The 11,584-nt window shown below is 49.0% G+C and overlaps 1 protein-coding gene across 1 annotated transcript; it reads right to left on the minus strand.

The window, feature by feature from the left end:
• Window positions 1–336: 336 nt before the first annotated feature.
• On the minus strand, window positions 337–11,288 carry rnf7 (ring finger protein 7). The gene is made up of 3 exons (XM_072473927.1): window positions 11,092–11,288; window positions 3,344–3,391; window positions 337–650 (listed from the first exon to the last, which is right to left on the minus strand). Exons 1-3 carry the CDS (start codon window positions 11,255–11,257, stop codon window positions 532–534), a joined length of 333 nt encoding a protein of 110 aa, XP_072330028.1. The 5' UTR covers window positions 11,258–11,288; the 3' UTR covers window positions 337–531.
• Between the last annotated feature and the right edge of the window lie 296 nt (window positions 11,289–11,584).

Below are 11,584 nucleotides of genomic sequence, written 5' to 3' on the forward strand. Positions count from 1 at the left end.
GAATCATCCATTGCAGGGCACAATATATAAATATCGATAGCAAACTGGGACTTGTACTTGAATCTGAAGGGGTGAAAGAAACATTACAACATCCATTCATAAGCTAATGTTGGAAATGCACAGATCCATTTCTTTAGTCTATTAAGCTGGGGTTCAATTTAAAAACAGTAGTAAGAGGTGACACACTCACTATTTCCAACACAAGAAATGCACGTATTTTAATTTCGACCCAAATACTCAATGTTACAGCTCTTTTGTGGGGGAAAACATTGCACAATATTCACAGTAACTCGCAAAGTTGCATCCGCATAAAAAAGCAAAAAAGGTAAGAAACCATTTATTTTTGTCCAGCTTTTTAATAAATATATCCAGGTCAACAATGGCATGCGATTCATTTAATTGAACACAAGTTGATCACCGTTATATAAAAAAAGACCCGGGCCACACTCCACAGAGACAGCGAGCAAGATCCCACCGAGTCAAACACATCAACATCCATAAAAGCAGGAGTGAAAAGATGCTCCACAGTCTTCATTTGCCTATTCTCTGCACTACCCAGTCCTGCTGGCAAAGTGGGCAGCGGTTGTTCTGTTTTACCCACAGCGACATGCAGCAGTTATGGAAGGAGTGGTTGCATTCTCCCCAAACCACTGGAAAGTAAGAACAAAAAGGTCAGTGCTCCTAAACCTGAAAAAAAATTAGATTCTCCTGTCAGACAAATATACGCAAATAAATAATGCCCTTTGAAGATGCATGCAAAAGATAGGTGAGTAATATTCTCTACATCTGTGGTTTTCAAACATTTTTGGTCAAAGCTCCCTCTTCAAATGGGTTAGTAATCATGGACCCCTGCCCATCCAAGTTATAATAGCATATAATACTCATAATTGAAAAACCCGCACGTAAAACATATTTTAATAATGCTTTTAAGACAAGCGTGTAGTAACTGATATCAGTAAAATATCCATGCACGCTTCCTACAGCAGAGTCTGTCTACCTTTGGCAGCAGCTCAGTGAGAGCAAAACACGGAGAAAGCACCCGGGGAGCATGGGAAGAGCAGGAGCAATGGAGAGGCACATCACAGTCACAGCAGGGGCACAGACAGAGCAGAGTACAGGGAGGGCAAGAGCCCAATGTCCAGGAGCATGGAGTGTGCACGAGAGGAAAAGGGAGAAGCACACCTCCAGCCACTGCTACTTGTGACCAGGGTGTCTGGGCCGTTATCCATCTGTGAGATGGCCCTGCTTCATGGATCCCCCAGAAGATCTCTGCTGTCCCCAGTTTGGGAACCGCGGCTCTGTAGTACCTACTGACCACACTATAAAACATACTTAGGATGGTGACAGCTGATCGACAACAGGTCTGAGTGATGGAGTTGGTAAAGGCTAAGGGAAGGTTTCACTGGTAAGACGTTGCAAGATGTTCACATTTGCAGACCATGGTGAAGGTTGCTGAGATGCCGGTAGACACTGAGTTTTCAAGTCCCAGGGAAGTATTAAAAATGTCAGCCCGCAGAAGGGTATACATCGAATTGTCCATGAATATGGGCAAAGATCCATGAGATATAAAGAATAGCCAATCAGTATTTAACCTGGATATAAGGTACATGTGATTCATGCTGCCGTGGGGTAGGGTGCAGAGGAGGCCACTGTAAAGATAGGGTGACAGACTTTCCTAGAATATCACTGAATATCATAAACAGGTGAGATGGTCTGCCAGAATCCAGGAGAAGCTACAGGCAGTGAGAACTGTAGTTCAGCAAGCAGGAATGCTGATGCAGAAGCTGGGGGGGCTCAGGCTGTACAGTCCAAAATTGCAGGGAATGAAAACGAGGTTGGAAGATTGCGTTGTTTTAACTAGAGGGAGACGTCTTCAGGAAAACCTGCACTGTTGAAGACAGTGCTGGAGTTAAAAATTTACAGGCTGGGGATAGAAGAGAGAAACAAACTCTTGGAAGCTAAGAATCATTTTGGGACTGATTCTGGGAGAATAGACAAATAACTAAAGGCCTGTGTAACATATACCTCATGCCAGTGTTTCTGGTTGTCTTAAAAGTTCTGTTCAGTAGTTTAAAGTATAAGTCGGCTACAAAAATAGCGTTTGGTCAATAGTGTTTTTAGTCTTTCACAGTAAATGTCTTAAAAGATGAAATCTTCTGTCAGCCGTCCAGTTATGAACTTAAAAAATAATTTCCAGTTATCAGACTCTCTGGGGATCATAACACTCTCTTTCAGTAAATCCATTTCCTCAGACCATCTCTGGTGACCATTCGCTATCTTGTTAAGTCTCCCAGTTATGCAAACAATTGCTTTATACACACTGATTTGCAGACACTTTCTGGCAAATATTTTGCTCTTTCCCCATCATAAGAACAAGGGACCAGTGTCCCAGAATAAGGATTCATACAGCAAACGAGCCAACAGAAGTTCCCCATCAGCCGAAACCAAGTGATCTGCATCTTTAAGTAGGTGTTCAATCACTCACAGGCTAAATCCAGCTTCTGTTGAGATCTTGCTAAGTAACTGTGCCGGTGTAACTGGAGACTCGCTGAGTCCATGAGTGTGGGTGTTTTAGCTGCCGCTCTGGATTGCAGTCCACCACTTCTATTTCATCTTTTATTTTATCGCAAACCACCCGGCACTTACGATGCTCTTTAAAACTTACCTCTTAGACAACCTTCTGGCCACCTGCCCTCATATCCCCTTATACAGTTTATGTTGTTAAAGGTGCTTTACAAATGCAAGTCGCTATTCCCAGCTTCATCTGGCCCAGGAAAACAATCGCTCCATGTGTAAATCTGCTCCGGCACAGCCAGATATGGGTGAGGAGAGTGTTATTTTGATGAGAAATAACTCACCTCTGGGGAAAAAAAAGACCCATTGGCAGGAAATGACTAATCTGCTGGTGGGGAATGCTGTTGGATCTTTCAGATGCAATGGCTCGCCCCCGCCTGATAAAGGACTGGTGTGACGGCAGATTCCGGCTGAAAGAGGGCTTGCTGTGAACCCGTGGAGATGGCAAGCAGTGCCATCCATTCGTATGATTCATACTCGACTGGCACAGCAGCTGTTTACGTTTTTCAGATCAGCTTCCATACATCTGGGTTTTGTATCATTTCGAATTTGAAATTAACTTCATGTAAAATTTATAGCACCAAGGCCCCAAACCTTTCATTTTGTGGGTTGCTCGTTCAAGAAACAAAGGATTTCTAGTGTTCTTTAGGGCCTATGAGGTTTCTCTTGATTAACAAAACTAAAGTCACAAATTTGCAAAATGAGGACCACCTAACAGGATTGCAGAGATAGATGGAATACAACAACACAATTTGTTACAAAAACCTACCAACACAGTCTTCTTGTTTATTTTCAGCTTGGCACCGAAGGCAGGCATCTAAACAAAGAGACAAATAATCATTCCGACAATGCTTTCAAAGTTAGGGACAAATCAACATTTCATGGTGAAACTCTATAACCTAGATATTCTCCTTTTGTGGAGGAGAATCTGTGGTGCATCTTTGATGTGGTGGGGTACATAGAACATTACAGCGCAGTACAGGCCCTTCGGCCCTCGATGTTGCGCCGACCTGTGAAACCACTCTAAAGCACATCTACACTATTCCCATATCATCCATATGTCTATCCAATGACCATTTGAATGCCCTTAGTGTTGGCAAGTCCACGACTGTTGCAGGCAGGGCATTCCACACCCTTACTACTCTCTGAGTAAAGAACCTACCTCTGACATCTGTCCTATATCTATCTCCCCTCAATTTAAAGCTATGTCCCCTCGTGCTAGACATCACCATCCGATGAAAAAGGCTCTCACTGTCCACCCTAGCCAATCCTCTGATCATCTTGTATGCCTCAATTAAGTCACCTCTTAATCTTCTTCTCTCTAACAAAAACAGCCTCAAGTCCCTCAGCCTTTCCTCATAAGATCTTCCCTCCATACCAGGCAACGTTCTGGTAAATCTCCTCTGCACCCTTTCCAATGCTTCCACATCCTTCCGAGAATGCGGCGACCAGAATTGCACGCAATACTCCAAATGCGGCCGCACCAGAGTTTTGTACAACTGCAACATGGCCTCATGGCTCCGAAACTCAATCCCTCTACCAGTAAAAGCTAACACACCGTACGCCTTCTTAACAACCCTCTCAACCTGAGTGGCAACTTTCAGGGATCTATGTACATGGACACCGAGATCTCTCTGCTCATCCACACTGCCAAGAACCTTACCATCAGCCCTGTACTCGGTCTTCCTGTTATTCCTTCCAAAATGAATCACCTCACATTCTTCTGCATTAAACTCCATTTGCCACCTCACAGCCCAGCGCTGCAGCTTATCTATGTCCCTCTGTAACCTGTAACATCCTTTCGCACTGTCCACAACTCCACCGACTTTAGTGTCATCTGCAAATTTACTCACCCATCCTTCTACGCCTTTATAAAAATTACAAACAGCAGTGGCCCCAAAACAGATCCTTGTGATACACCACTAGTAACTGGACACCAGTCTGAACACTTCCCATCAACCACCACCCTTTGTCTTCTTCCAGCTAGCCAATTTCTGATCCAAACTGCTAAATCACCCTGAATCCCATGCCTCCGTATTTTCTGTAGTAGCCTACCGTGGGGAACCTTATCAAATGCTTTACTGAAATCCATATACACCACATCAACTGCTTTACCTTCATCCACCTGTTTGGTCACCTTCTCAAAGAACTCAATAAGGTTTGTGAGGCATGACCTACCCTTCACAAAACCGTGTTGACTATCTCTAATCAAATTATTCCTTTCCAGATGATTATACATCCTATCTCTTATAAACCTTTCTAAGATTTTGCCCACAACAGAAGTAAGGCTCACTGGTCTATAGTTAACGGGGCTGTCTCTACTCCCCTTCTTGAACAAGGGGACAACATTTGCTATCCTCCAGTCTTCTGGCACTATTCCTGTAGACTTAAAGATCAAAGCCAAAAGCTCAGCAATCTCCTCCCTAGCTTCCCAGAGAATCCTAGGATAAATCCCATCCGGCCCAGGGGACTTATCTATTTTCACACTTTCCAGAATTGCTAACACCTCCTCCTTATGAACCTCAAGCCCTTCTAGTCTAGTAGCCTGAATCTCAGTATTCTCCTCGACAACATTATCTTTTTCCTGTGTGAATACTGACGAAAAATATTCATTTAGCACCTCTCCTATCTCCTCGGACTCCACGCACAACTTCCCGCTACTGTCCTTGACTGGCCCTACGCTTACCCTAGTCATTCCTTTATTCCTGACATATCTATAGAAAGCTTTAGGCTTATCCTTGATCCTACCTGCCAAAGACTTCTCATGTCCCCTCCTGGCTCTTCTTAGCTCTCTCTTTAGGTCCTTCCTAGCTAACTTGTAACTCTTGAGCGCCCTAACTGAACCTTCATGTCTCATCTTTACATAATCCTCCTTCTTCCTCTTGACAAGTGTTTCGACTGCTTTAGTAAACCACGGTTCCCTTGCTCGACCACTTCCTCCCTGCCGGACAGGTACAGACTTATCAAAGACACGCAGTAGCTGTTCCTCGAACAAGCTCCACATTTCCATTGTGCCCATCCCCTGCAGTTTTCCTCTCCATCCGATGCAATCTAAGTCTTGCCTCATCGCATCATAATTGCCTTTCCCCCAGATATAACTCTTGCCCTGAGGTATATACCTATCCCTTTCCATCACTAAAGTAAACGTAATCGAATTGTGGTCACTATCACCAAAGTGCTCACCTACCTCCAAATCTAACACCTGTCCTGGTTCATTACCCAGTACCAAATCCAAAATGGCCTCTCCTCTCGTTGGCCTATCTACATACTGCGTCAGGAAACCCTCCTGCACACATTGGACAAAAACGGACCCATCTAAAGTACTCGAACTATACGTTTCCAGTCAATATTTTGGAAAGTTAAAGTCCCCCATAACAACTACCCTGTTGCTTTCGCTCCTATCCAGAAGCATCTTTACAATCCTTTCCTCTACATCTCTGGAACTTTTCAGAGGCCTATAGAAAACCCCTAACAGGGTGACCTCCCCTTTCCGGTTTCTAACCTCTTCCCCTCAGCCCGATGTGTCTTGCTAGAGGTACAGGGTGGGGACATTTGTGCTCTTGTGATGGTTTCACTCAGAGGAGGAGGGAGGAGGCTCGGTGGAGGAGATTCAGGGCTCGGTTTGAGTGGATGGTGGTCAGCACAGCTGCGTGGGGGGGGGGAATGTGGGCGAGATCTACCGGTCACGTTGAGCCTGAAAAGCAGCACAGCGCAACACAACCGCTAGATGCTGGGTGATCCTACTTCCGGGATCTACCTGGCTCGCCACGCCTCGCAGGATCTATCGCGGGCTCATGAGACGTCGTGATGTGAATCCCGCCCATTGTGGACAGTATCACTTTCTGGAAAACCGGCATATTAGAGTGAGACTCGCTGTATTCCCAAGATCTACCAAAGGCGTGGGATCTATCCCCTTTGCCTTGGAGATTTTGGGTGAGCGCCGTTCAGTACTGGTCTCCACAAACAGGGTCTAGACGGAACAACACTCGTGGATCACCCAGCGGATTGCATGCCCTCTGCGCAGGTTGGTACCCTGGCACTGCTGGTGCCACCTGGGCAGCCTGGCAGTGGCACCTGGGTGCCAGCCGGGCACTGCCAAGGTGCCCAGGCAGCACTGCCAGTTGGCAGGAGCTCTGCCAGGTGCCAGACTGGCATTTTATACGCAGCGTGGATCGGGCCGGGGGTGTGCCCTGTCCAGGGACCCCCTGATAGTGAGTTGTGGCTTGGGGGATTTGCAGTTCGTGTCGAACATTTTGTCACCTCACAAGTTCTATGCTCTTCTGATTGGCCCCGAGCTGTCATACTGCTTGTCTGACACAACCTCCTCCACGTCAACACAAAGAAAGTTATTTACCAGCACCATCCCCAACTCCACAAATCACTTATCTCCCCATTTCCCTTCCTGGTCACTTTCAAGCTAAACTAAGCTATTTGCATGTGGTGAGAGTGACTGTCTGTGATTGCAAGCACTATTCGACAGTGCAAGGCTCCAAAGAACCCTGATAACACTCTGCAGAAGCTGCTACAAAGGAAGATGGTGGTGGTTGCTGGAAGCCAATCATCTTGGTCCCAGGACAGTATAGCAGGAATTCCTCAGGGCTATGCCTTTGGTCCAACCATCTTCAGCTGCTTCATCAATGATCTTCATTCCATCACAAGGTTGGAATGGGTCTGTTCGCTGATGATTTTCAGCTAAGAAGCAGTGCGCAATATCTCCTTCAGAATGGCCTTTTCCTCTAACTTGAAGAAACATAGAAGCAAAAATAGGCCATTCAGCCTCTCACGCCTGCTCCATCCATCAATTCCATTTATTGCCTTTGCTTTGTATCCTTTGATACTCTTCCCTAACAAAGATTTATTTACCTCAACAATATGCATTTATATAGTGCCTTTGATGTAAGGAAATGTTCCGAGACACTTCACAGGAATGTTATCAAAAATTTAACATCAAGCCACAGGAAGAGAAAGGGCATCCTCAGGTAAGCCCTGGGTACCTCCTGCTAAATCCGCTCTGCACTCATTCCAAGATGAATATATGTGTACCAACTTTAGTGCCTAAATCTAGGACACAATTACTTCAGCTGATCACTGACCAGAGGTTTCTACAACTGTGGTGCAACATCCAGCTTCCTTTCCAGCATTCTCCACCCCATCAATCACTCAGTCCCCAGCCCAAACCTCCCTCGAGTTTCCATGCTCTCCACTGTGATATTTGGATTTGGTTTGTTTATTGTCGCGTGTACCGAGGTACAGTGAAAAATATTTTTCTGCAAACAGATCATTTAGTACACGAAAATAAAATAAAAAGAAAATACGTAATAGGACAACACAAGATACACAATGTAAGTACATAGACACCGGCATCGGGTGAAGCATACAGGAGTGTAGTATTAATCAGGTCAGTCCATAAGAGGGTCGTTTAGGAGTCTGGTAACAGTGGGGGAAAAGCTGTTTTTGAATCTGTTCATGCGTGTTCTCAACTTTTGTATCTCCTGCCCGATGATAGAAGTTGGAAGAGTAAGCCGGGTGGGAGGGGTCTTTGATTATGCTGCCCGCTTTCCCCAGGCAGCGGGAGGTGTAGATAGTCAATGGATGGGAGGCAGGTTAAGTTTCTTGCGATCTTGAGCCGAGCAGTTGCCATACCAGGCTGTGATGCAGCCAGATAGGATGCTTTCTATGGTGCATTTGGAAAAGGTGATAAGAGTCAGTGTGGACATGCTGAATTTCCTTAGTTTCCTGAGGACGTATAGGCGCTGTTGTGCCTTCTTGGTGGTAGCGTTGACGTGGGTGGACCAGGACAGATTTTGGGTGATGTGCACCCCGAGGAATTTGAAGATGTCAACCATCTCCACCTCGGCCCCATTGATGCTGACAGGGGTGTGTACAGTACTTTGCTTCAGAAGTCAATGACCAGCTCTTTAGTTTTGCTGGCATTAAGAGATAGATTGTTGTCGTTGCACCACTCCACTAGATTCTTTATCTCCCTCCTGTATTCTGACTCATTGTTGTTCGAGTTCCGACCCACTATGGTCATATCGTCAGCAAACTTGTAGATGGAGTTGGAACCAAATTTTGCCACGCAGTCGTGTGTGTGTATAGGGAGTATAGTAGGGGGCTAAGTACGCAACCTTGCGGGGAGGTGTTGTTGTTTATTCTAATGATTATGGTCTGTGAGTCAGAAAGTCGAGGATCCAGTTACAGAGTGAGGAGCCACGGCCTAGGTTTTGGAGCTTTGATATGAACTTGGCTGGGATTATGGTGTTGAAAGCGGAGTTGTAGTCAATAAATAGGAGTCTGATGTAGGAGTCCTTGTTGTCGAGATGCTCTATGGTCCCTGGGTGTACTCAGTTGGGCTGGGTGTACGCTGATGGGCTTGGTGTACGCTGACGGGCTGGGTGTACGGTGGAGTGTAGGGCCAGGGAGATGGCGTCTGCTGTGGACCGGTTGCGGCAGTATGCGAATTGCAGTGGATCTATGCGTTCTGGGAGTATGGAGTTGATGTGCTTCATGCCCAACCTCTCGACGCACTTCTTTACGATTGATGTCAGGACCACCGGACGGTAGTCATTGGGGCACGTTGCCTGTTTTTTCACCGGTATGATGGTGGCCTTCTTGAAACAGGTGGAGACTTCAGATTGGAGTAGGGACAGGTTAAAGATGTCTGCGAACACCTCTGCCAGCTGGTCCTCGCAGGCTCTGAGTGCACGACCAGGGATCCCGTCCGGGCCCATCGCCGTGCGAGGGTTCACTTTCAGGAAGGCCGATCTGACTTCGGAAGCCGTGACAGTGGGTATGGGTGTGTTTTGGGCTGCTGGGGCACTTGGCAGTGGATCGATGGCTTCCTGCTCGAACCGAGCACAGAATGATATTGTTGATCGGATGGCGCAAGCAGGCAGTGTACACTGACTGGCTTGGTACACATGGACTAGGTTGGTGTACACTGACAGGCTTGGTACACATGGACTAGGTTGGTGTACACTGACAGGCTTGGTACACATGGACTAGGTTGGTGTACACTGACAGGCTTGGTACACATGGACTAGGTTGGTGTACACTGACAGGCTTGGTACACATGGACTAGGTTGGTGTACACTGACAGGCTTGGTACACATGGACTAGGTTGGTGTACACTGACAGGCTTGGTACACATGGACTAGGTTGGTGTACACTGACAGGCTTGGTACACATGGACTAGGTTGGTGTACACTGACAGGCTTGGTACACACGGACTAGGTTGGTGTACACTGACTGGCTTGGTACACATGGACTAGGTTGGTGTACACTGACAGGCTTGGTACACACGGACTAGGTTGGTGTACACTGACAGGCTTGGTAAATGCTGACAGGCTTGGTACACATGGACTAGGTTGGTGTACACTGACAGGCTTGGTACACATGGACTAGGTTGGTGTACACTGACAGGCTTGGTACACATGGACTAGGTTGGTGTACACTGACAGGCTTGGTACACACGGACTAGGTTGGTGTACACTGACAGGCTTGGTACACATGGACTAGGTTGGTGTACACTGACAGGCTTGGTACACACGGACTAGGTTGGTGTACACTGACAGGCTTGGTACACATGGACTAGGTTGGTGTACACTGACAGGCTTGGTACACACGGACTAGGTTGGTGTACACTGACAGGCTTGGTACACACGGACGGGCCGGCGGCAGCACGAAGGCAGCAACTGATGTTGAAATGCTTTGTGTTGTGGGCAGTTTGTGATGTTGGTTTGGCTCCGGGACATTCACCACAATATATCTGACCCGCAATTAAAGAGAAACCCTGGCAATGCAGTTTAAACTCAGCAGGTCCGGCAGCCTGGGGGGGGGGGGTCCATGGTCCGGGTTTAAATCTGTTTTTATTGCAGATTTCACCCCCACCGGCTCCCACTCAGCCGCCTCAATCCTCCCGCACACGGAGGAGGTGTCCGAGACACCCCGGCCCGGCTGCCCAGCTCCGGCCTCTCCTCCCCGGCCCGGCCTCTCCTCCCCGGCCCCGCTGCCCAGCCCCGGCCTCTCCTCCCCGGCCCCGCTCCGGCCCGGCCCCGCTGCCCAGCCCCGGCCCGGCCTCTCCTCCCCGGCCCGGCCCCGCTGCCCAGCCCCGGCCTCACCTCCCCTCCCCGCTCCGGCCTCCCCTCCCCGGCCTCCCCGGCCCGGCCTCTCCTCCCCAGCCCCGGCCTCCCCGGCCCGGCCTCTCCTCCCCGGCCCGGCCTCGCTGCCCAGCCCCGGCCTCTCCGCTCCGGCCTCCCCTCCCCGGCCCGGCCTCCCCGGCCCGGCCTCACCTCCCCGGCCCGGCCTCCCCGGCCCGGCCTCTCCTCCCCGGCCCGGCCTCGCTGCCCAGCCCCGGCCTCTCCGCTCCGGCCTCCCCTCCCCGGCCTCCCCGGCCCGGCCTCTCCTCCCCGGCCCGGCCTCCCCGGCCCGGCCTCTCCTCCCCGGCCCGGCCTCCCCGGCCCGGCCTCTCCTCTCCGCTCCGGCCTCCCCGCTCCGGCACTGCCCCATTCCGCTTACCCATCACCTGGACCCGGCAGATGGCGCAGGTATCACACTCCACATCCCAGCTCCACATGGCCACGGCGTTCCACTTCTTCAGGGTGAACATCTTGTCTCCGGATCGACCGCCCGCTCCCACCACATTGTGAACACAAGCTGAATCCTCCAACTCCTCGTCCGCCATCGGTAATGCCGCAACTCCACCTCCCGGCCCGCAGGGGGCGCAGCGACACTGTAACTCCACCTCCCAGTCTGCAGGGGGCGCAGCGACACTGTAACTCCACCTCCCGGCCCGCAGGGGTCGCAGCGACACTGTAACTCCACCTCCCGGCCCGCAGGGGTCGCAGCGGCACCTAGTGAAATATTAAACTTTCCATCAAACTGGGAACAAGTTAGATTTTAAGAAAGTGCAGAGGCAACAACAACAGCTTGTAGTTATATAGCAGCTTCATAATAAAACGTCCCAACGCCTTTCAAAGGAGCATTATAGTACAAAGTATCACACTGTCAC

The sequence above is a fragment of the Scyliorhinus torazame genome, chromosome 14 (assembly GCF_047496885.1).
Source record: "Scyliorhinus torazame isolate Kashiwa2021f chromosome 14, sScyTor2.1, whole genome shotgun sequence".
Classification (NCBI taxonomy): Eukaryota; Metazoa; Chordata; class Chondrichthyes; order Carcharhiniformes; family Scyliorhinidae; genus Scyliorhinus; species Scyliorhinus torazame.